This window comes from Giraffa tippelskirchi, chromosome 2 (genome assembly GCF_054371585.1).
Source record: "Giraffa tippelskirchi isolate mGirTip1 chromosome 2, T2T-mGirTip1v1.2.pri, whole genome shotgun sequence".
Classification (NCBI taxonomy): domain Eukaryota; kingdom Metazoa; phylum Chordata; class Mammalia; order Artiodactyla; family Giraffidae; genus Giraffa; species Giraffa tippelskirchi.
In genome coordinates this window covers 66,158,760-66,184,870 of record NC_137276.1, presented here as the reverse complement: position 1 = coordinate 66,184,870, position 26,111 = coordinate 66,158,760, and the positions used below count along the sequence as shown (strand labels likewise).

General features: G+C 48.5%; 1 protein-coding gene across 7 annotated transcripts in view; it reads right to left on the bottom strand.

Moving 5' to 3' along the window:
* Window positions 1-14,171: 14,171 nt before the first annotated feature.
* The window catches only part of LRRC20 (leucine rich repeat containing 20), a 108,223-nt gene continuing 96,283 nt past the window's right edge, over window positions 14,172-26,111 (bottom strand). For 6 of the 7 annotated variants that reach the window (XM_081573880.1, XM_081573881.1, XM_081573882.1 and 3 more), the window contains one exon: window positions 14,172-16,699. In XM_081573880.1, coding sequence (XP_081430006.1) covers window positions 16,545-16,699 — 155 coding nt within the window. In that variant the 3' untranslated portion in view covers window positions 14,172-16,544. The remainder of the gene's footprint in view (window positions 16,700-26,111) is intronic. The other variant, XR_014077938.1, reaches the window with a different exon arrangement.

The window sequence follows — 26,111 nt, the reverse complement described above, 5'->3', positions numbered from 1 at the left end:
TGCCCAGCATGTAGTAGATGCCCAATATGTGGTCCCTTGGGCTGGATGGGAGGCTACCTCCCTCCCACCATTCCAGCCCTGGTCAGGCACCACCATAGACTTTTGTCATTTGAATGAAGATCCCAGGTTCCAGGCAGATGGAAGAGAGTGAATGGCCCAATCTTCCCTTTAGTGGGGAGCTCTGAGGTTTATTCTGGAGGGGCTCTGGGGAAACGATTTCCACCAGGCCACTTCCTAGCCTCCCTTATCCCTCTAGCCCATTCTCTGACCCAAATGGCTGGTGGAGTCTCAGGACTAGAAAGGCCTTAGAGGACACTGAGTATAACCCTGACCTCGGCAAGTGTCTTGATCCTAATGGCCAGCAATGGGTATTTCTGTCTTCCATTTGCTGTCTTCCCCAGGACAGCCCTTCAGAGAGCCTGCAGAAGGGAGGCGCCCTCTCAGGCCTGCCCTTCTGCAGGTGAAACATCCGAGTTTCTTTGGACTTTTGGCTTCCTGTGACTTGCCTCAGTTTCATGTGTAAATGGGGATGATAGCCTATCTCCTAGAGTTGTGAAGATGAAAGAAGTTCCTCTGTGTAAAGCTCTTGGAATAGCACTTGACACAAGAGATCAATATAAGTTGGCTATATCATTACTACCTTGAGTCCACCTTCCTGAGGAAGTGCTCAAAGTTTCCCTGACAGTCAGGACCCAGAACTGGGACGGGTCTTATCAGGCCCTTTAGAGCAATGCAGAGTTCAGGAAATGGCTATAAAATCTGCATACCCCAGCTCTGCCATTTATTTTATGTGACTTCGGGAAAGTTATATAACCTCATTGCACCTCAGTTTCCCTTCATTTACAAAATAGGGATGATAATAGTACCTGGTAGTGCTAAGTCGTGTCCAACTCTTGCGACCCCACCAGGCCCCTCTGTCCGTGGAATTTCCCAGGCAAGTATACTGGAGTGGGTTGCATTTCCTTCTCCAGGGTATCTTCCTGACCCAGGGATGGAACCCGCATCTCCTGCACTGCAAGCAGTCTTCTGCATTACAGGCAAATTCTTAACCGCTGAGCCTACCATACTGTAAAGCACTTAAAACAGTGCCTGGCATAGTAGGTGCTAAATAAATGTGAGCTATATTTATTACGTGGGCTTTTAAAACTTCAGTTTCACCTTTTTCGGTTTCTCCTTTTTCCCCCTCCCTTTCTTCTTTCTTTAGCAGCCACATCATTTTAGTGCATTAACGTAAGCTCATGATCAGCTCCCCCCACTCACCCTATTTTTTATTTGAATGGTTCTGAATCAGAGCCACTTTCCCGACCTTCTCTCTCCTCTTCTACAGACTTCTTTCTTTCACCATCAGAATCTTTGTGCCATGCCCAAGGACAAGTGGTACCATTCAAAACAAACTCAGCAGTTCAGCCTCTGAGGGCCAGGCATGGCAGTGCCATGGACAGAAAGACATGGGTGTGAGTTCAGTTTCCACCATTTATTACCCTTGCGGCCCTGTGTAAGTCATTTAGGCCCTTTAACCTCATTTTCTACATCTTTAAAAAGAAATTTATCATCTTCTTCTCAAGACTGCTGTGAGGATTAAAAGTCAAGGGCCACAGACACAGTGTCCTTCCTTCTCCCCAAGGTTATGGGTGGAGGCAAAACAGATAGCTTGAGTAAAAGCCCTTCCATGCAAATTTTAAAAGTGTCACCTCTCACTCCCCTCCCTACTCCAAAGAACCTCCCGGGAAACCTGCTCACTACTGCTCTGTTTCAGACCATGCCTCCTCCTAGGCTCACCTGACAGTCAGTCTGGGGTACTGCCAGCCTTGAAACTTCAGTCAAGCAAAGCATCATTGCTCCTATTTAACACGTGAAACCACTGAGGTTAATGCCTTACCCAATATGACACAGCTGGACAGTAGAGGAAAGAGCACTCCTAGGGACTCCTAGGGCATTGGCTTTGTTGCCCTTCACACTAGCCTAACTTCAAGCTTCTTGGCCATTTGGGAGCATCTGAGAAATTATGAGTGTGGTCACTCAAGCCTCAGAGGCAACTCCTGCTCATTTGGGGAGCCCTTTGTCTTTCAGGGGTTCCCACTCTACCCATTCTGGTCAAGCCCTTCATTTCAGAGATGCTGCTCCCCATCCCACCCCACCCCCAATAGCTGTAGCTGGACCCCTGCATTGTGTCCCTGGGAGTGTTCTAACCATCAGTTCCACCTTCCTGGAAACTGATTTTCATCTGAAAAGCTGGGTGCCAGGAGGTGGCAGGGGGCCATGGGATTGAGAAGGCCCTTGAAGGGAGAAGAGCTTCCTGTGCTGACTGGAACCTGTGTGGACACCTGCTTGGAAAAGGGTCTGAAGGGAAGAGGGAGGAGATAGAGAGAGATCTTAAATCAAGCTTTCTGGGGGACACTGAGGGAAGTCAAAGAGGCAAGAGCCTGAGCAAAGCAGTAACAACCGTCAGCCACGGGAGGGAGGGTTTAATGGGCTGTGGTGAATGTTGGGGAGCTGAGGCTTAGCCAGCAACCTGGCTGAGGTTCAGGCTGACAGTGTGCCATGTGTTAGCTTGTGTGATGCTGTGTCTGGGAGTCAGGTGCCTCCAGTTCTAGAGCAAGTTCTATTTACTGTGTAACCTCAAGCAAGTGGTTCAACCTCTCTGGACATCAGTGTGAAGAGGGAGATGGATTGGAAGCAAATCATTTGGTGATTGCTAATCTGGTCTCCCAGTCCTCGTGTTCCTAGCTCCCAGTGAACACAACACGGGAAAGTTCTGCCTCTTTCCAAATCGGCTCATCATCCTTCCCGTCCCCTGCTGGCTGTTCCTCCTGCTGTGCTGTCCTTCCAGGGAAAGACCCCCACCTGCACAGCCTGAACACTAACCAGGTGACAGACTCAAGGCCCTACGGGGGCTGGACAGGGAGGCCAATGCATAAATGAATGTGGCCAGGCGTGGCCACAAGGGCATTCCTGCCTGGCTTCTGCCACCCAGCTCCTGGAGATCGCTGCCATCAGAATGTAGGCTCAGGGTTGCCAGTTTTCTGATTTTTTTCAGAAGCCAGAAACCCAGATATTTTTCATGAATTTCAGCTCTCAATTTTAAATGGTTGGGCAACTAACTCAAAATTACTTTTAAACATTGTGCAGGCCAAACAAAATACATCTGTGGACTGAATTCAGCTCAAGGCCCTTTTGCAAGTTCTTGAATCTCTACAGGCCAGTGGTTCTCAACCTTGGCTGCACATTAGAATCCTACACAGGAACTTAAAAAAAAATAAAAATCACCAGTGCTGGGACCATAGTGTGGACCAGTTGAATCAAGTTTCTGGCAGGCAGAGCCTAGGAATCAGTACTTTTTCAAAACTTTCTAGGTGATTCTAATACATGGGCAAGGTGGAGACCCGCTGCAAGCCCCTTCTTGGCTTTTCCCCTTCCACAAAGGTCCTGGTCTCGTGGAGCTCACCATCAGCTATGGGGAGAAATGAATGAGTGAGTGAGTGAATGAATGAATGATCCCGTTGTCTGTGGTTCACCCCCATACTATTCCCAAATCATGAATCTAATTGTGCCCCTCCTGTGGACATCCAGGTACCTCCCAGAGTAAACCTTAATTCCTCCAGGGACTTCCCTAGTGGTCCAGTGGTTAGGACTCCCTGCTTCCACTGCAGGGGGCATGGGTTCAATCCCTAGGCAGAGAATTAAGATCCTGCATACTTCGAAGCCAAAAGACAAAACAAAACCTCCTCCATATGCCATACAAGCCCCTCACAACCTGCACCCTCGAGTCTTCCTGTTTCTCCCTTGATCACCCATACTTCCCTCAGCGAGCATCCCTGCTCTTCCTGTTTAAGTGCTCCATGCTTTTGCTGTGCTGTTCCCACTGCCTGGCTACCTCCTGATGTCCCACTCCTTATCTCTCCTCACCTGCCCATCAGCCAGTCCCTCGTCCCATCCTCTCTGCTCCCACATCTCTAGAGTAGCTATTAGACCAACCTTTCCCTGTTAGTCTCACCTTGGAGATTTTAAGCCCCACCCGCTCCATGCTGAGGCCACACCCTATACCAATTACATCACCAGATAATAGTTTTTAAAGATCCCCAGGTGATTCTATTGTACAACAAACTTTGAGAATCACTGTCTTGATACTGAAGTACTATTTCCCTTCCCACACCTGTCTCCCTAACTAGGCTATAACCACTCCTTCTCTGCCCCAACCAGGAGCAGAGATCCTAGGTCGTTTGCTGCCATACCCTAGCATCCTTCCTTGGTGGGTGGGGTGCACAAGGCCTGTGCTGGCCTCTCCTGGGCACCCCCTGTCCTCTAAGCATATAGAAGTGTGCTCTGAGATGCCCAAGGGAATTGGGAGGTGCCCACGTGGAGGGCTGACATGAAGCCGCAGAGTGCCCTGTGGGATGTCTCTCCAGTGGCAGGAAAGCCAGCATCTCCATTGGGAGACTTGATCTCTCTCCCTGGCTGGAAATGCATCCAGCCTTTGGGGTGAGGAAGGCCACTGGTGTTGCCACCATTTCAAAAATGATCAGAATCCACAGGGGAGGGGAAGGGGGTCTCAGCCTGGCGGCAACATGGCTCTCAGGAAGCAGTGACACTGCTAGCATTTTCAGCATCTGTTTGGTGTTGGGGGCAGGACTAACCCTATGAAGAGTGAGGCCAGGGGAGCTTCAGAGAGACTGAGTTTTAGGCCCGAGTGGGCTCCCTTCCTGGGAGTCAGGAGGTGCCTCTCTCTCCCCTTCGCCAGCCAACACTTCCTTGAAACTGCTTTAAAATGCTAATTAATGAGCTCTCCCCAAGGAAGAGTTATCTGCATTTATAAATGACAAGCCAAAGTGCTAATGGCTGACTCTTTTCTCACAGCACAGCCAGGGCGAAGGAGAGGCCAGAAGTGCCAAGCAGAAGAGCTCAGGACCCAGCAAGGACCCCAGAAAGAACCCAAGGCCGGAGCCAGAAGCCTGAGCATTCTTCTGGGCTCTGTGCTGCATGTCGTTGGGTAAGGGCTCCACTTGCTCTCTGGAACACTCTCTCTGGAGCTCAGTGTTCCCATCTATAAAATGGGAGAGCTACGGGCCAGAAGCGGAGAAGGCGATGGCAACCCACTCCAGTACTCTTGCCTGGAAAATCCCATGGACGGAGGAGCCTGATAGGCTGCAGTCCATGGGGTCACTAAGAGTCGGACACAACTGAGCGACTTCACTTTCACTTTTCACTTTCATGCATTGGAGAAGGAAATGGCAACCCACTCCAGTGTTCTTGCCTGGAGAATCCCAGGGACGGCGGAGCCTGGTGGGCCACCGCAGTCTATGGGGTCGCACAGAGTCGGATATGACTGAAACAACTTAGCAGCAGCAGCAGCAGCATGGATCAGAAGAACTTCCTACTCTGGGGTCTACCTTCTCTGAGAACCCAGGCTAAGGAGTCCCCTCAGGAGGAGGGGCTGGGGCCACACCAAGGAACTCCAGCTCTCTGGCTGGGGTCCTATGCCCTGAGGAGGGGTGAGTTGAAGGCTTCTAGGTCAAGGTGGGGTCAGGTCAGCATCACAGGACCAGAGAAATAATGGCAAATTGTTGAGGCCTTTTGGGAGAGGTGGGTAGCTCTCTGGGGGCAGCAGAGCCTCCTTCAGGCAAGATAGAGCCTTTGTAAACCATTTCCCAGGCCCTGGACACCAATCCCTGGAAATATGGACTTGGTTTGGATCCTGGTTGCCCCACCGATTAATGTCTGACCTTGACCAGGTTCTCTGTCGTCTCCAGTTTTCAGTGTTTCACCTGGAAAATTGAAATAAAAACAGTAGCTCCCTCTTGTGCTGTGGGGAAGTACTCTGCACTGTCACAGACGCGTGGTGAGCTGCTGGTATGGATTTTATTTTAGCAACTTTTCACCTCCTCTGTGCACCTCTGGTTCTTTCCTCTCCCCTCCAGCTGTGGATGGTTCCCATCCTTTACCAGAAACCCAGAGCAGGTGGTTCAGCTTGGTTCATCTTGGTGCCAGGAATATTAACATCCTTGCAGGAGAATCAGTCATTAGAAAAGAGTACCCAAAACCTAGAGATGAAGCCAAGATGGTAACTGCATGTATGCATGAAGCTCTGTTCAAAGGGCTTGCCCACGAAATGTTCCCCTGTGGCTCTGTCAGTTACCATTACTTAAGGGCACAGATGCTGAGAGGTTACATGGTAATTTGTGGATTTGTGTCCAGTAGAAAAGAATGTCAACCCCACTGTTGGCTGTTTATTGCCTTGTAGGACACTGACCAGTGTTGCATGTAACAGTGATCATATTCCAACATTCTTTTTTCTTCCAAGATTATACAAATACCCTGGGAATCAGCTTTACTGTCTTGGTTCCCTCATTAACTAATGAGCTGAATAAAATCTTTGACACATGATCATCCTATATTTATAAAAGTCTTGTTTTTATCTTCTGAAAATTACACTTTGGCATTGCCTATCACAGGGACTTTGAGAATATGAGAGAGGATCTCAGAGTCATCAAAAGTCAAGCTTCACAAACTTGAATATGTCCACGGATCATGTGAAAGTCGCTCAGTCGTGTCCGACACTTTGAGACCCCATGGAATTCTCCAGGACAGAATACTGGAGTGGGTAGCCTTTCTCTTCTCCAGGGGATCTTCTCAACCCAGGGATCAAATCCAGGTCTCCCACACTGCAAGCATTTCAGGTGGATTCTTTACCAGCTGAGCTGCAAGGGAAGCCCTTGTGAATCATGTTGGGGGAGGGGTGGTGGTCTGGGCTGCAACAAGTTGAGAAGATTGGGGAAGAGGTGTCCTCCTTCCCACTGAGCTCTCTGAGTTTCTGGGCTTGGCCTGCTTAGGACACCCTTCTTTAGAGCTTAGAGTCTGAGAGAAATGGCAAATATGGATAGTGATTCTAGGCATCTTCTCATCACTGAGGTAGATCATGAAATAAATCCTAGACCTATGAATATCCAGTTTGATTCATCAGATATAAGATCCAAAATGATCTGTATGTTTGTATGTAAAAGGAAATATATATGAATACGTTTTCTCACTTATATTTGACTTTTTAGACTAAACTCCGTGTCTCTGTCAGGGGTGGCTGACGACTGGATAAATTTTGGCACATTGATACAATGGAATATTTTTCACCCATTAAAAAGAAGCAAGTGACTTTATTACATATCAAAGTGGAACAAGTCTTCAATTAATTTTGTTAAATGAAAAAAGTGAAGTGCAGAGCAGTCAGTGTGTATAATATACTGCCATTTGGGTAAAGACATTAACAAGTTATATATAATGTGTATAAGTGAGTCTAGGGGAGTAAATAGGAAACTGTTAAGAGTGTTGCCTCCTCAGAAAGAAACTGAGTGCTTGAGGTGGGATGCGTGGCAGTTACTGTTAGATAAATACCCAACTGTTCAACAACCCCACCTATTCCTTGAACTTCCCTTTTTCAGTTTTCTCAAACTGTTTCCTCTTCCATTTCTGCCAGGACCTAGGGCTTTCTTACTCAACTCTGTGTGCCCAGTTTTTCTCAGAGAATTCACTCAAAAATTCACTCTAGACAATGCTTTGTAAATTATACTTTTTCTTCCTCCCCTTATTCACTAATGCTTATCTATCCTATTCGTGCACAGCCCTGTTGTCTGTTCAATGTTATAATGACAGAAAAATGCTGATTTTGTTAAGAGTCGAAGTAGTTTCCAATCCAGGAGATGAAAGAGGATTGGTTTAAACTATTCTTGATAATCCTGTTTCCATTTTCCAGATACTTAATTTTTTAGTCTTTTTTAGCAGCTTGAGGAGTATGAAATTTATCATATGAGAAATGTATCATTGTCCTTTAAAGTGACCATCAGATAAGATAATGAAATGAATCTTGTAATTTTCACTTGCAAGTTTCAATATCAGTGAATAGGACTAATGAATGCTGATTAAATGCTGATTAAAATTTCAGAATTTTCTTGAAAACAAAAATGCAGATTCTGATTCAGAAGGTCTGGGGAGGGACCCATCCTCTGGGTCTAACATTCCCCCAGGTGCTGTTGATGCTGCTCATCTGAAGACCACACCAAGAGCAAGAGCCCCTCCAACCTCTCAACTTTGTGTACAGGAATCCTTCTAGAAATCCTATCAAGGGTGGGAATAGGATCACAGGGAGAGGGTGATGCTAAACCGAAAGCAATGGTCACAGTGGTAGGCTAGTGGGGGAGACCAGAGGATCCCGCCCTCAGATCATGCATACTGGCCACCCGGCACTCCATTAGGAAAAGCCCAGCCACAACACCATGGCTTGTGAGGGCATGTGTGTGTGTGCGCTCAGTCGCTTCAGTTGCGTCCGACTCTTTGCAACCCTATGGGCTGTAGCCCACCAGGCTCCTCTGCCCAGGGATTTTCCTAGCAAGAACACTGAAGTGGGTTGCCCTTCTCCAGGGGATCTTCCCAACTCAGAGATCGAACTTGTGTCTCCCGCATTGGCAGGTGGATTCTTTATTGCTGAGCCACCAGGGAAGCCCGGTTTGTGAGGGATGAAAGACCAAAGCAAAGACTTCCTACTGCTTGTCAGTCCCTGGGATGACAGAGGCCCTGAGGCACGTGCACACTTGGGGTGTTGGAGGACCAGTGGGAGGCCAGTGGGCCCCCCAGTGCAGTGAAGCACAGTGAAGAAGGGGGACAAAGAGGACCAGAGAAGGAATGGAGGGAAGATCACACCTGGTCCTAGAGACCACAGTAAGGACTTGGCTTTTACACTGAAGTGCCATGGAGACCCTGGGGGATGTGGGGAGATAGGGACTTAGGATTTAAAAGGATCCTCTGGGGAATTCCCTGGAGGTCCAGTGGTTAGGATTCCATACTTTCCCCACCAGGGCCCAGGTTCCATTCCTGGTCAGGGAACTAGTCAATCCCTGCTCACAAGTCACACAGCACAGCTAAAAAAAAATTTTTTTTAAATAATAAAAGGATCCTCTGGGTGCTGTGTTGGGGAGAAACAGAGACTCTTTAAGGTGCAGAGGTGGGGGCCCTGCTTTGAGTCTGGTTTACGGGGGCTCAGGTGGTTTTGGAATCTGCATCTTAAAACATCCCAGTGACTTAGTCTCTTATACAGTCCGGAGATCCAGGACCACCCTTGTCCAACCCCCAGGGCCCATGCATGTTATTTTCTAGGTTCATTGAAGGGTTCATTCCTAGGCGTGACCTGCATGCTCTGTCATGTCTGACTGTTTTGCGACCCCACAGACTGTAGCCCACCAAGTTCCTCTGTTCGTTGGATTTCCCAGGCAAGAATACTGGAGTGGGTTGCCATTTCCTACTCCCGGGGATCTTCTCGACCCAGGGATTGCACCTGCATCTCCTGCTTTGGTAGGTGGCTTCTTTACCACCGAACCACCTGGGAACCCATTTTCTAGGTAACTGGTGCCAATGAGCTAGAATGCATCATGACTGGCACCCATCAGAGTTGTGTCGTGTGGCAGTTCTGCAGGGTCCACCCCTGAAGACACCTTATTTTAAGTGTTTTCCGTCTGGAGGAGAGAGGGTGTCCAGGTACCCTTGGCTGGTAAGAACTTGGATGTACACAGAGTAGCATGAGCCTCAGCTGACTCCTGGCCAAGGCTCTGAATTGTACAAGTTATTAGATGTCTTTGGTGGCCCAACGCAGAACCCCCTGGATTCCTGAGCTGTGAAGATGGGGGACCATCCCTCTCATTTCCTGTGGGATGAAACCTCCCATCAGCATCCAGATGTCCTCCAGGGATGTGTGACAAACAGCTCTGTGCTTCCCTGAGAGACAGGTTCTTGTCAGGGCACTCGAGTTGAGCCCACACAAGGGCTGGTGTAAGCAGAAGGATGAGGAAGCTCTTAGGTGTATGAAGAGGGCATAATGCTGACCACCAAGGGCTACTTACCTCTACCACCTGAGGCATGATGGGAGGCAGTCTTAGCACCCATTTTATGGCTGAGAAAAGCAAGGGTCAGGGGCTCTTCATAGGAACGTGATGGGAGAAAGAACATGTGAGTTGGAAAAAGCAATTGCATCTCCCATCCCAGCCAGCCTCCCAGTTCAAACCCCAGCTCTGCTTCTTCCAAGGCACACACTAACCCCTAGGCCCTAAGGCTGTCCTCATCTGCAGAGTGAGGACCGAGGGCGTGTTGCTGACAGTAAACAAGAAGACATAGCAGTGTTGCCCAGAGCTGATTAACAGTAGGGGCCCAATGAGTGCTCCTGCCCAGACCTAAGCAGCTGGACTTGTGCCCCTTTTATGAGGGACAGGTTCAGCCCACTCAGTCCTGAGGCTCATGTGCACAGAGTGATCTGACTGCTCTTGGACCCAGCCCAGCTCATGTCCTGCCTAGTGGCCCAGTGATGCAAACTCCCAGGACTGTCCTTCTTGGCCTTGGCATCTCTCCCAGTGCTCTGGCCAGAACTTCTGGGCCCCTGCTAATGCTCACCCTTCCAGGAACTGCTCCCCACCCCAGGGCCAGCTTTCTGAGAAGGGACAGGCATGTTTCACGTAAAGGGCAGCTCCAAAGTAAGGCCTAGGGTCCAACACTGAATCTGGGGGAGACTGAGATCATGGCATCTGGTCCCATCACTTCATGGGAGATAGATGGGGAAACAGTGGAAACAGTGTCATACTTTATTTTTTGGGGCTCCAAAATCACTGCTGATGGTGATTGCAGCCATGAAATTAAAAGATGCTTACTCCTTAGAAGGAAGGTTATGACCAACCTAGATAGCATATTTAAAAGCAGAGACATTACTTTGCCAACAAAGGTCCGTCTAGTCAAGGCTATGGTTTTTCCAGTAGTCATGTATGGATGTGAGAGTTGGACGGTGAAGAAAGCTGAGAGCCGAAGAATTGATGCTTTTGAACTGTGGTGTTGGAGAAGACTCTTGAGAGTCCCTTAGACTGCAAGGAGATCCAACCAGTCCATCCTAAAGGAGATCAGTCCTGGGTGTTCACTGGAAGGACTGATGTTGAAGCTGAAACTCCAATACTTTGGCCACCTGATGAGAAGAGTTGACTCATTGGAAAAGACCCTAATGCTGGGTCGGATTGGGGGCAGGAGGAGAAGGGGACGACAGAGGATGAGATGGTTGGATGGCATCACCAACTCGATGGACATGGGTTTGGGTAGACTCCGGGAGTTGGTGACGGACAGGGAGGCCTGGCGTGCTGCGATTCATGGGGTCACAAAGAGTCGGATACGACTGAGCGACTGAACTAAACTGAGAAACAAAACCCCCTATGTGTGGTGATGGATGTTAACTAGACTTACTGTGATGGTCATTTCACAGTTTATACACATAGGGAATCACTGTTATACACCTGAAGCTAATATAATGTTATATGTCAGCTGTATTCTCAAGCAAAGCAACCCTCTAGCCCCGTACATCTTACTACCAACATTAATACGTCTTTGTATCTCATCATATTCAACACAACAGTACTAATCCAGGAAATTCTTGCCCAGAAAGTAAAAGTTGTAAATCACTGTATTGTTCATTCTAGGAAATTCCTGAAACAATCATTTAAAGGAACATCAAACTGCCTAACTCTTTAGTAAACGGCATCAAAAGAGAGCTTACAAGGACTTCACTGGCCATCCAGTGTTAAGAAACTGTATTCCCAATGCAGGGGGCACAGGTTCAATCCTTGGTCAGAGAACTAAAATCCCACATGTCACTCAGCACAGCCAAAAAAAAAAAAAAAGAAAGAAAAAAAAACTTACATCTTTTTTCCTTTTAATAAATATTTCTTTTTTTTTTCACTTTTTTTAATTGAAGGATAATTGCTTTACAGAATTTTGCGGTTTTCTGTCGTACATCAACAAGAATCAGCCATAGGTACACCCATTTCCTCTCCCTCCCAAACCTCCCATCTCCCTCTCCATCCCACCCTTCTAGATTGTCACAGAGACCCTGTTTGAATTCCCTGAGTCATACAGAAAATTCCCGCTGGCTATCTATTTTGCACATGGTATTGTAAATTTCCATGTTTCTCTCTTCATACATCTCACCCTCCTCCCCTCCCCCTGTGTCCTTAGGTCTGTTTTCTATGTCTATTTCTCCATTGCTGCCCTGAAAATTAATTCACCAGTACCAACTTTCTAGATTCCATATATATGCAAGAGCATATGATAGTTACATTTCTGACTTACTTTACTCTGTGTAATAGGCTTTAGGTTTGTCCACCTCATTAGAACTGACTCAAATGTGTTCCCTTTTATGGCTGAGTAATATTCCATTGTCTATATGTACCACAGCTTCTTTATCCATTCATCTGTCAATGGACATCTAGGTTGCTTTCACGTTCTAGCTATTGTAAATAGTGCTGCAATGAACATTGGGGTACATGTGTCTTTTTCAATTCTGGTTTTCTCAGAGTATATGCCTAGGAGTGGGATTGCTGGGTCATATGGTGATTTTATTCCTAGTTTTTTAAGGAATCTCCATACCATCTTCCATAGTGGCTGTATCAGTTTACATTCCCACCAGCAATGCAAGAGGGTTTCCTTTTCTCCACACCCTCTCCAGCATTTATTGTTTGTAAACTTTTTGATGATGGCCATTCTAATGGGTGCGGGGTGGTATCTCATTGTAGTTTTGGTTTGCATTTCTCTAATAACGAGTGATGTTGAGCATCTTTTCATGTTTGTTAGCCATCTGTATGTCTTCTTTGGAGAAATGTGTTTAGGTTTTTTTCCCACTTTTTGATTGGATTGTTTGTTTTTCTGGTATTGAGTTGTATGAGCCGCTTGTATATTTTGGAAATTAATTGTCAGTTTCTCCCATTCTGAGGGTTGTCTTTTCACCTTGTTTGTAGTTTCCTTTACTGTGTAGAAGCTTTTAAGTTTAATTAGGTCCCACTTGTTTATTTTTGTTTTTATTTCCATTACTCTAGGAGGTGGTCATAGAAGATATTGCTTTGTCATCAAGTGTTCTGCCTATGTTTTCCTCTAAGAGTTTTATAGTTTCTGATTTTACATTTAAGTCTTTGAGAGCTTACATCTTAAGACTCTTTGAACCCCTTGCCTCAAAACATCTCCTTGTTGTGTCCACCAATTCTAAACTCTATCACAATCTTTATGCTATCCTAGTCGAGGCATCCTCCCCTGCACAGAAAGCCCCACCTGAAAACAGACTCAGAATCTCCTCATTCTTGTGACTGTGCCCTCCCTATGCTGGCACACTGGGAAGGCGTGGTAAAGCTCTCTCTGACCCGGAGAAGAGTTGTCTCAGTTCTGTCTGACCAATAGCTCTCGACCTGTGATATTTCTGGTGAGCCAGCATTCAGCAAGAAGAAATGGAGTCAGGGGGAGTCTTCTGTTTGACCTTTGGGGAGGGGTGCGTGGCAGCCTGAGTCCAGGCCGGCCCAAAAGATACAGCTATAGTGGAGCCCCCAGAACCACAGAGTGAGTTCTGGAAGGTCCCTTGGGGATCTCCTTACAGCCCCTTCCCTTTACAGACAGCAGAGTCCAGAGAGAGGAAAGGAATTTGTCCAATGCACAGAACTCACTGCAGTTGTTAGGTAGATTAAATGAGTTAATATCCGTAACGTGCTTAGACACTGCCTGGTGTGCACAAAGCTCTATATGTGTTTGTTAAACAAAAGTGATGGCAAGGCTGGCCTAAAACTCAAGGCAAACTTGGGCTGATCTCCCAGATTTAGAAAACAAAAACTGACTTAAACCTTGAACCCAGGAGCAGTTTCTCACTTGCATCAGAACACCTGGAGTTAAAGATTATTAAAGTGGAGTGCTGGGCTCCACCTCCAGAGCATCTGATTCTGTAGCTGTGGAGTTGGGGTGAGATCTCTAACCAGCTCCCTGACTGGTCCTGAAACCCCTCCTTGAGAACTTTGGACCCTGAGAAGTGAACCACTAAGGGTATAATTTCTGGCATCAGTCAGGGAGAAATGGCAAGGCGGGGACAGTGGGCCCCTTCATCCTTCTGCAGGTACCAGGTCCCCCCAGACTGTTTAGACCTCTGCAGCCACACAGCGTCAGGGCAGGCATCAACTCTGCCTGGCTGTGCCTCTGCCCACTGTGAATATTCAAGCTGCACTCGGGTCAAGCTGCTTTACCCCATAATTTCAACCAGAGGGGCAGCCCCTCCTCTTTGCTGATGGATGGGGTTGCCACCTGGGCCACATGAGATCTGTGCCATAAGAATGAATCAAACACCAACAGGCAGATGAAACCAATGCATTCTTTATTGCAGACTGAAGCGAAGGGCTCACTCACACAGTGGGCTTTGATTTGGGGCCTTCTCTGACTGCCCAAGCTTTCCCAGCAGGCATGGGCAAACTCTCCAAGCAGAGTAGAAAACAGCTTCCAGAAGCCACCCCGTCTAGGGGCCTTAGGTGACGACCTGGGGAAGCAGCAGAGGTTACCCAGGAAGGCCAGGCAAAGCCAGCTGTCCTCTCTTGGCAGCTTTGGGTCAGTCCCTTCACTGGGAGCACCATGCAGCCTCTGGAAAGATCGAAGGGGCCCAGGGTCTCTGGGGGCTGGTTTAGGGGGCATGAGCAGACTCAGACTCCACCAATGGTGCAGAGGGAGAGCCGAGAACCTTCACCCTCTACTCTGAGAATGTCCCCAGGATTGCCCCAGGCTCGGGCTCGTGGTATCAGCTGGCGATCTTCTGAAATGCAGTTTCTGGTTCCAGAAGTCTAGAATGGGGCCTGGGATTCTGCATTTCTATCGAGCTCCCATGGATGCCAACTCTGCAGGCCCACAGACCACACTTGAGCTGCAAGGCTCTGGCCATACAGTATCTTCCTGCATATCGGAAAAGTGCACCCCTTCTTTGACAAGGAAAAATATCACTCCAAGACACAGTCTAGGGTATCCCAACCAGCCTGGGCTGGACTGCAGGCTCACTCGTCCCCACCGTCCATGGCTGAACTCCAAAGCCCTAGAAGATCCCATTTCAGCCTCCTCAACCTGAAAACACTTTCCCCCAGAGCTTCACCAGCCAGGCCTTGGAAGATGAGCAGAGCAAACACTGATCATCCAGCAACGGGCCAACAGTGGCCCAACCAGTCAGCCTCTTGCCGAGACCAAAGGCCTGGGCAGGGGCAGGCCGTGGAGCCGGGGAGGGGGAATGGGCCTGGGAGCATTCTGAGAAAGGGTTAGTGCTCTGAGCGGTGGTCTGAGCTCTGAACAGCCTAACCTCAGGACGGGAAGAGGGCCACTAGTCCACAGATGTAGGATCTGGGTAGTCTGGCTTGCTGCAAGTCCAGAGGCCTCAGCCGTCTCCTGTAGACCAGGCCAGGTGGGCTCTGGGCTCTGAGTCTGCTTGCTCCACAGATGAGAAGGTGGGAGGTAGATATATCTGGGGATCACAGGGTCAGCAGTTGTCCAAACCACAGGTGTGGTCAGGAAGCCAGAGCCCCAGGCCCTGTGGAGGGACCAGTTGCCCGTTTGCCGGGTGCTGTCCCAGTGTTAGCACTGAAAGTCCCACGTCCCAGGAAACCCCTCAGCCCCAGGCAAACAGAGATGGTTGGTCACACAATTACCTGGCCACAACCTAGACTCCAGATCGAGGGCCTAGAGATGACTAGGTCATCAGGGCTCTGGGTGCTGGTGGCCTGGGAACTGGCTGGTCACAAATGCAGGTCATCAGGGCTCTGGGTGCTGGTGGCCTGGGAACTGGCTGGTCCATGGTGCCTTCTGCCCCAACATGGACCAATGACAAGGCAGCCAGACAACTGTCTGAGGGCAACTGTGTTGAGGGTGGCACAGGTGCAAACGGCTGTGTTTCTCTCTGGGCCGCCATTCCTGCAACAGGACTGATGCCAGGCAAACCTGGTCACCACGGGGGAGGGATGGAGCGGTGTGGACTTCCAGCCCCGCTGATTTCCTAGTCATGGGTAAGCACAGAGCCCCCTGCTGGTCCTTGGGCCCCTACACAGACATTCTCAGCCGTGCCACAGCGCTGGGCCACACTCTCTCTGTAGCTTTCCCGTGACTCCTAGTTCCGGTTCGCGCCAATCCAGGGGCCCAGAGGGCTGAGGATGGGGCACAGTGGAGGGCCTCATCCAGGTTGGTCCTCAGGAAACAATAAATAGATGGAGGTTGTCTTCTGTCACTCTGAGGGCAGCTGCCAGCTCTCAGCACTAGAAACAAGGCCTCAAACCCACAAGGGCCCGGAAAGTGCGCAGCAATGCTCATCCATGGGCCCAGAAGGTATTGATGACTTGAAGGTAACTTGGAGGTATGTGTTCCCCCAAAAGTCTTCAAGGAGCCAAAAGGAGGCAAAAGCCCCTGCCGTTGCCCCCTTTTTCAAATTGTAAGGCTGAGGACCTGCCCAGGTTTGCGCAGAAGCTGTGAGTGCCGGGAGTCTGGGCTCCAAGCCCCTCCTTGCCTCCTCCATCCAGGTACTCCAGGGCCCACTACTGCTCTACGCTATCTATCCAGGACCGCTGCACCCTCCCACCACGCGCTACTCAGCCCGCCCGCCCCCAGCCCCCCAAGCTTGGCCTCACACAGGCCCACGGGACTCCCTCCCCCAGGGCGCCAGGCCAGGTGGCCTCTGTCCCTTGCTGGGTGGGCACGAGGAGGCAGGCCTAGGGTGGGGGGGCCCGGGCGCCCTCTGGAGACATGAGCATGTCGAACTTGATGAGTGGTGGGGCGATGACGCGCACCTCGGCGTTCAGCGGGTTGAAGCGCAGGTTGATGCGGTGCAAGGCAGGCATGGCAGCCAGCTTCTCCACGGGCACGTCTGTCAGAGAGAAAGGGACAGGTTAGGGGGTCAGGGACACACGGGCCGAGAAGAAGGACGATGGGTTCACTCACTGTATGTGGGCTCAGCGCCTGGCACCCGGCTCCATGTGAGGGGCCATTGGGACCCACCAGGGAGATACAACCACAGGCAGGAAAGCATGCTATTAAACACAGGATTACCACTTATCCCAGCCATGCCACTCCTGAGTGGAACTCACCAAACTGCAAACAGGTACTCAAAATACTTCAGCACTATTCACAATAGCCAGTGTCCACCAATGATGAATGGATAAACAAAAAGCAGTATAGACAAACCATGGAATATTAGCTTGACACAGGCTACAACACAGATGAACCTGAAAAATGTTATGCTGAATGAAAGAAGTCAGATATAAGAGATCACAGAGTACATGATTCTATTCTTATGAAATGTCCAGGATAGGCAAAACCATAGGGACAGAAAGTAGACTAGCGGTTGCCAGGGACTGGGGAAGGAAGGATTGGAGAGGGACTACTTAATGGGTGCAGGGCCTCTTTTGGGGTGATAAAGTATTTTGGAACTAGATAGAGTTGACAGTTGCAGAGCAGTGTCAATATATCAAATGCCACTGAAATGTACATTTTAAAATGGGTAATTTTATCACATTTTCTTTAAAGCTATACTAAAACTTGGTAACATTTACAGTTCCTCACACCTAAACTTTAGGATCACTCGGTCTCTAGTTCAAGTCCCAGGTCAGCCACATAACAGCTGTGTGCCTAAAGCAAATTACTAAATTTCATGCCACATATATGGAAAAGACAGAAACTCTAATTTGAAAAGATTCATGCAATAATGTTCATAGTAGCACTATTTACAATAGCCAGGACATGGACGCAACCTATCCTATCCAACAGAAGAATGGATAAAGAAGATGTCATGTGTGTATATATATGTATGTGTATATATATATACATAATGGAATACTACTCAGCCATAAAAAAAACAATGAAATAATGCCATTTGTAGCAACACAGATGGACCTAAAGAATAATATACTGAGTGAAGTAAGTCAGATAGAGACAGACAAATACCATATATCATTTATGTGTGGAATCTAAAATATAAGACAAATTAAGTTATTTACAAAATAGAAACAGGCTCACAGACATATAAAGCACATTCATGGTTATCCAAGGGGAAAGGCGGGGTGCATGTGTGTGTGCTCAGTTGTGTTCGACTCTGCAACCCCACGAACTGTAGCCCACCAGGCTCCTCTGTCCATGGGATTTTCCAGTCAAGAATACCAGAGTGGGTTGCCATTTCCTTCTCCAGGGGAATCTTCCTGACCCAGGGATCGAACCCAAGTCTCCTGTGTCTCCTGCATTGGCACTGGATTCTTTACCACCAAGCCATCTGGGAATCCCAAGGCAGAGTGGAGGAGCAATAAATTAGGAGTATGGGATTAACAGATCCACACCACTACATATAAAAAAATAACAAGGATTTACTGTATAGCATAGGAAGCTATATTCAATATCTTGTAATAATTTATGTGGGTAAGAAACCTGAAAAAAGTATATATTAATATATGTATAGCTGAATCACTTCACTATATACCTAAAACTATACTTTAATTAAAAAATAATAAAATGAACTTCATATCAGGATAATAACAGTATATACCTCACATAGTTGTTTAAGGATGAAAGAGAATATCTGTGCAGTCATTCCTCAGAGACACTGCGGGTTTGGTTCCAGCCCACCACAACAAAGTGAATATCTCAACAAAGGGAGTCATCTGAATATTTTGGTTTCCCAGTGCATATAAAAGTTGTTACCCTACCCTATAGTCTATTAAATATGCAATAGCATTATGTCTAAAAATACATGCATGTACCTTAATTTTAAAATACTTTATTGCTTAAAAAAAAGTTCTCCATCATCTGAGCCTTCAGCAAGTCACAATCTTTTTGCGATAGTAACATCAAATATCACTGATCACAGGTCACAGGAGCTTGCTCTCCCTTTAGTACTTTGGAGTGACTGGCTCTGAGCTCCCTGGAGACTGGCTCTATCAATTAGACCAAGGGTCTAGTGCTGGAGGCAGGAGAAATTCTTAACCTCCTAAGAGTAGAGTCTTTTCTTTGTCCTTGAATCCCCAGGGCCAAACACCATAGGTGGCATGTAGATATGGTAGGCACAAAAAGATGTTCTGGGCAGCTGGCAGAGAGTTACTAGGGTGGGTCATGGCCGGGAGCTGGGTCCCAAGCAAGACTGGCTAGAGGGCTGCCGGCGGGCTCCATTTGACAGATGAGAACCTACATGATAGGTGAGAGGACAGGAGCCATGAAGGAGGTGATGGGGAGGGACCCAGAGCCCAAGGCAAACATGGAGGCTCAAGTAGGGAAAGAAGCAGAGAGAAGGCGTTTCCAGATCACTAGGTTGTGAGTAGACGCTGTTCCTGAGAGGGGAGGAAAAGCAAGATCAACTGCTATCAATGCCCACTCTGCTTTCTCTGGAGCACATCCGCATGCTAATGTCACATTACCCAGCTGCTAGCAGCCTGCTCCTCTATGCTCCTTACTAGGTGGGGGTGCTGCAGGAGTGGGAGCCAAAGGAAGGGGCTGCTTGTGGAATTCCTTGTCTCTCTTCATGCACAGTGAGCTCCCAAGTGCCCTACTAACAATGGCTGGGAAGAGAAGGACTAATGACTTGGAAGCTTCCCCTTCTCTGTATTAGCACACCAGCTTTGTAACAGCCATAGCCGACAGCACAGCCAGCAGCTGGGCACGCGGGACAGACATCATCCCCTCTGCCCCTGATGGCCCAGATAAGAAAATCCTCTTGCCTTGGGCTCTTAAGAAGTCAGTTCATGGACCGCCCTGGTGGCACAGCGGATAAGAATCTGCCTGCCAAGGCAGGGGACACAGGTTCCATCTCTGGTCCAGGAAGATTCTACATGTCTTGGAGCAACTAAGCCCCATGCGCCAAAACTACTGAGCCTGTGCTCTAGAGCCCTTGAGCTGCAACTACTGAGCTCCCGCACCCTAGAGCCTGTGCTCTGCAACAAGAGAAGCCATTGCAATGAGAAGCTCATGCACTGCGAGGAAGAGTAGCCCCCACTCACCACAACTAGCAAAAGCCCGCACACAGCAACAAAAGACCTGGCACAGCCAATAATAAATAAATAAATAATTTTCTTTTAAAAGTCAGGTAATCAGTGCAAGTTCGATGCATGAAGCAGGGCACTCAAAGCTGGTGCTCTTGGACAATACAGAAGGATGGGGTGGGGAGAGAGGTGGGGGTACATTCAGGATGGGGAGACACATGTGCACTCGTGGATGATTCATGTGGATGTATAGCAATAATCACCACAATATTGTAAAGAAATTATCCTCCAATTAAAATTAATTAATTAATGTTTTAAAAAACCAGGTCATTTCACAGGGTATTTACCATTATATCCCAGGTGACACAGGAGATAATCGAGGCCCAGGGAGGTTAACACATTGTTATTAATAAAATGGGCCCCAGAAAAGAGGCTGATTTTGGGAACTGATATTGGAGGCCCTGAACTAGATGGTCCTTCATAGTGACCCATTTGACAGATAAGGTAACTGAATCATAGATTCTCTAGGGTGACAATGATTCTCTGACTCTACTCTAGCTCCTCTGGATTTTTCAACTAGGCCTGACTTTCGCATTTCAGTGTTCATCTCTCATGTTCAATGTCAGCAAGAATTCTGCTAAGTTGGTTGAGCCAGAAAGTTTCACTCTCAATATCTAATCAGGTTCCGCATCATCCACTGTCCCCTAAGTGATGTCTGTTCACCCTGGCCTGCCTTCAAGCAAGAACTAGGGGTTGTTAAGGACTTTTCTCTCTCTGAACTATATGACTCCTCCATCCTGCAGCTAGGGAGGCCTGCAGGTTGCAAAGTGGCCAGTGCTCCTGAGATGGGGAGGAGGGTCTCCCTGTTATGCCCCTGCCGAGGTTTGCTGGGCATGGCATGAAGACCTGCTGCAGCCCAGCCTTAGAGCAAATCTGTGTGACTCCAGGCCTAGAGAGAGCAGCGCTCCCTGAGTTTTCAGCGCTCCCTGAGTTCTCAGCCTGTCATTTCCAAGTACCACCCACGGAGTTGGCCTCTTCAGAGTCTCCAGCGTTCTCCAAATGGCTCTGCTGGAGAAGAGTGATGGCGTGGGATTAAGTGTATCTCCCTCCCTTTGATTTAACCATGAAGATCATTTGAGCAGCTTAGAAGAAGAAGCAAGGGGGCCAACAGACTGCATTAAAGCTGGCAGAATCAACAACTGGCCTAGCCAAGCTAGCAAACAATAAGCCCAAGAGGCAAGTGGAGAATTTCTAGATAAAGCACAAAGGAGAACATTCAGTCTCCAAGCATCCTAACAAGAGAGGGACGTGGCTGGAGGGTGAAGGGAGGATATGAAATGATCTGCATTTTGCGGGTGGTAAAACTGAGGCTTGGAGAGATTATATAAGCTCCCTAGGGCTACATGGTACATTGGCATCATGCTGCTAGCAGAAGCCAGATCTTCGGACTTTGGCACACCTGGAGAGGAAGAAGAGCCCCAGCCCACCCCTCCTATGGGGCATATCCTCATCCCCATTCATTGAGTCTTGTGGATCCTCATATTCCAGCTCAAAGGCCCCCTCCTCTGTCACTCCCTCTGGTCCCCATCCAAACTCCCATACCACTTTATAAGAGAACATATCTTATATCACACTCTGGGACTATGTTTAAGTACAGTACCTGGCACAGTGCCCACAGGTGCTTAATAGCTATTTGTTAGATGAATGAATGAACGAATAAATGAATGAATGCTTTACCTCCTGAACTAGATCATAAGTTCCTTCAGGCTTAAAACCAACTTGGGCTGGGCACACAGTGGACCCACCATCAACACCATTTGATTAAACAACTCTAACTTCAGTACTTTCAAGAGTTGGGACCCTTCCTCTGACCTGACCCACTCTGGGCACATTTGCTAGTCAGGGCCAGGCCTCTGTGGGCCACGGTTGTGATAGGTTACTAGTTCTTTAGCACAACAATCCAATTTGGAAAATGAGAAAATATTGATGAGCACAAATAAAATCACCCATGTTCCACCATGTATAACCAATTACTTAATGTGAGGTATATGGCCTTACTAACTTTTTTACATGTGTATATGTGTGTATGTATGTGCGTTCACAACTATGTTTCAAAAATGGCCTCCTAGATACTATGCCATAACATAGTTTTTCTTGATGACACACTGTAAACATCTTTTCAGGTTACAAGTCAGTGACAGTATTATGGCCACTTGGTGGTCCAAAGAATGGAGCGATCACACTTTGGCAGATGTTTCTACTGTTAAAAACATTCAGGTTGTTTCCAACTTTCATTATTCCAGAAAATGAGAGATGACTTCAACCCTCTTTCCACCACAGACAGCCCTTCCAGACTCCTGCTTATGTCTGTGGAAGCTTAAAATAATCAATAATAGCAGCATCAGAATGGACAGTATTTAGAGAAAATTACTTCTCCAAGGTTAGCTTGAACTCTCTTCACTAATCATTGGCACTATTGACTGGCAAACTTGTTTCATGCCAGGGGCACAAGCTAGACACAAGATGATAAAAATGATCCCTCCACAGCATGATTCTTCATACGTATGGCACTTCTGGTCTAAAAGGATGCTGACAGGAGAAGGAGTCTGGGCCCAGGGAAATGGCAAGTGTTACTGAGTGAGCTCCAGAAGTCACAGCAGAGGCCAGTGGGACTTTTGATTCCCACTTTGGGTGGAGATGAGCCTCTCTGGCCCCTTCCAGAATTGGGATCAGAGGCTCCCCAGCCTGGTGGACTAGGGCCCCAGTCCGCCAGTTTTCTTGGCAGCTTAGACACAAATCATGGTGTCCTGTGGGCTGCCCAGGCTGGATCAACACTGTAAGCAACACTTAGACATGGCTGGCAGTCTCACTTCTGATTCAGAAGATAATCCTTCCAGCCAGAATGCCTGAATTTTCAGGATTTTTTCAGCATCTCTGCCTCAATTCCCAAGGAGTCCTGAGCAGTGAGTATGGAGCCTGATGCCTCCTTCAGTGGGAGCTGGGATGCTGGGTAAAGATGCAGGGTGGCGCCCCAGTCCTGGGCTTTAGGCTGGTGGGCAGCACATGGGGGCTATCTTAGTCTCCCCGGGGTGGGGAGGTCCTGCAGGCACATTCATGCTCAAGAATCCAGGCTGGCCTGGCAGCCAGAGCCATCCCCATACCTCAGCTCCAACACAGCTCCTGGTGCCTAGAGCCTGCAACAACTACGCTCAAGGATACCGAGCTTCCGGCCCCACTTAAAATGCCACAGGACCCAAGCAGGCAAACTATGGTAAACCGGTGGGACAGAGAATCATGCCTGTAACAAGGAGGCTCCTGGGGACAGGAGCTGGACAGCCAGGGCTGTCCCTTCAGAGGACCAGGTGGGAGCCATAACTGAGCCTCCTCCACCCCGCAGAGCACTGGACTGAGCTCTGGTTGGGTGGGGCGGGCGCGGCACAAGGAGAAAGCTGAAGCTGCCCCTGTGCTCCGGCAGCACAGGTGACACTGCGTGCACTCGACAGTCCTGCAGGCTGAGTCCCTCGGGGAGGTGTGTGCGGGCAGTTCTAAGTCCTCTGGTGAAGAGAGGCCATCTGGGGGAGAGGACAGGGCAGAGATTCAGGCCCTGACCTCGGATCTGCCACTTGGAGTTGTGCAACCTCAGGTGGGCCCCTAACCTCTCTGAACCCCAACTTCTCATCTTTAAACTGTCCTCTGCCTCATGAGGCTACAGAGGCCCACAGAAGGGACCAGACAGTGCTTCCCAAGAAGGTTCAGAGAGCATGGTAGGCACCCCATCAAGAGGATGGGGAACACAGAGTGTTTTAAGAAATCCGTCAGTGAACCTTGAGACACCATGTTTCCCTAAGGGCAGGGTTCCGGGGAAAGAAAACAAAGAAGGAGAAAAGCCCCACTGTGATTCCCTCCTCCTCACCGCAGGCTGGCCACCAAGGTGGGCCCGTGGGCTTCTAGTGCGGCTGCCTGCCAGAGCCACTCCCCAGCCCAGATCTGATATGCAGTCAAAGCCAAGTCATAACGATTCTCTTCAGAAATAACACAGTCAGGACTTTCCTGGAGATCTAGTGGTTAAGACTCTGTGCTCCCAATGCAGGGGGCATGGGTTCGATCCCTGATCAGGGAACTAAGATCCCGCATGCCAGAGACTGTGTCCAAAATAAATAAATAATACATTAAAAATAAAGAAATAACTTAGTCCTATTTCTGGCTGCTCTGGAGACAGCCAAGTAAGTAACTCAGATTGCCTGGCCTAAGCCTGGTAATTTGTCTTCCAGGGCAGATTTCCCCTTTTGCTCTCCTGTGTCCCTCCCCCTCCCCACTGAAGTCCCTGCACCCGCCCACCCACCCCTCTGCTCCTCCAACTGTTTCAGTTAGAAGCTCTGGGAGGGCCTCAGGAAACAATGGCAGTTCTGCTGTGGCCTCCCATTAAGTGTCTGCTGGTCCCTTCCTTGCAGCTGGAGGATGGAGGACAAGAGCCGCCTCATCTGCTGTGTGTACACCAGGAGTCTGGAAGTGAGGGGTGAAGGACATGTGGGATGGAAAAGGAATGGCCTCCTGAAAGCTCTTCTCCCGGGTTGGGGCGGACGTGTGAATGGCTCCTTTGTGGCTCCTTTGTAAATCCTCTCCTGCTCAGAACCTAAGCTTACTGCTACCAACTTTACAACTCTTTCTGCTCAGACTTAAGATCATTGTCAGCGAAATCAGACCTCCTTTATAAATTGGAAAAATAAGAAGAAACGCTCTTAAGATAAGCACTAGGTGGGAACGAGTAAGGGAGCGCCTCACCAGGGAAACCAGCTTCTAGAAAACAATGAGTTAAAGGTGGTGGTGGAGGGGAAGTGGGAGGGGTGGTAGGGTACCAACAAGGAAGTGATGTGCTGGCTAAGGTTTAACACTCCACTTCCTGGAGGGAAATGTCCCTGATCTGTGGCATTTGCCAAGGTTTTCTTTCTTTTTTTTTTTTTCTTGGTTGTACTACACAGTGGGATGGCAACCCACTCCAGTGTTCTTGCCTGGAGAATCCCATGGACAGAGGAGCCTGGCAGGCTACATACGGTCCATGGAGTCTCAAAGAGTCAGACACAACTGAGAGACTAACACACAGTGGGATCTTAGGTCCCTGACCAGGGATTGAACCCGGGCCCCCAGCAGCGAAAGCCCTGAATCCTAACCACTGGATCACCAGGGAATTCCCAGAATTTGCCAATTTTTTCATGGTATAAATATTCCTACCATGGTCAATTTCAAGTTACCAAGGTGAGGTCATTGAACTTGAGTGAGCATGGCCAGTACTGGGGAGCCAGGTCAAGCAGCCCACCCAGGCAGGACCACAGGCTCCCGAGCACAAGGTGCCAGAGCTCAGGCCCATTCCTCTCTACTTACACTATGATTCTTTGGAATAAACTTGAACTTTGGGAACTGGCCCACAGTTTTGCTATCTATATGTTCTCAGTTGCCTTTGGTTCATTTATAAATGAAAACACTAGGTGTGTAACAAGGAAATCAGGAGGGGCAGTTTGTGGGACAGCAGAGCACCATGCCCAGGGTCCAGTAGGGTCAGTGGGAAAAGAGGCCAAGAGGCAAGTCCACAGAGCTCACCTCTTTCACCCTCCCAGCCAACTGTCAGCTCTCATGGCTGGGCTGATTGCTCTTCTCATCCTGATGTAGCTAAGCACGCGTGCACGCACACACACACATAACTAACATAGGGAGGAGAAGGAAGGAGGTTATAGTTTCTTGAGGGATGGAATGTTTGTTGTTGGAAGGTTCTGGTTTAGTTCAGTGATTCTACCTTGCCTGCACATTGGAATCATTGGGGAGCTTTAAAAAAAAAATCATCAAGCCCCAAACCCTCCATCAGAGATTCTGACTTAACTGGCATGGGGTATGGCCTGGACACAGGTATTCTGAAATCTCCCAGATGATCTGAATGCAGAGCTAGTTTGAGTACCACTGGTCTTCCCGGTGAGGCTTAATGAGAGAATCTGGTGAAAACATTCATCTAGCACTTCCATCCTAGGATGCTGCCCATCTGCTGCACTGTGTGGTGCGGAGCCGTCAAGAGCCAGGCTGATTGCCTGAATTCATGGCTTAGGAAATCCTGCCTCATTACCTTACCCCTTTTCTCTCCACCCCAAGGGAATTTTTCTCCAACCAAAGTTATGTGCTTCAGCCAATTTTCCTGTGGCTTTCAATCTCCCTCCAACTATAGCCCCTCTTCTTATGCAAAGGACTGTCCTCAACAGCTGGGGTTCTGGAGAGAGACTGTCTGGGCTGGGATCCTGGTTTTGTCCAGGCAGCATGACCTTGGCCAAGTTACTT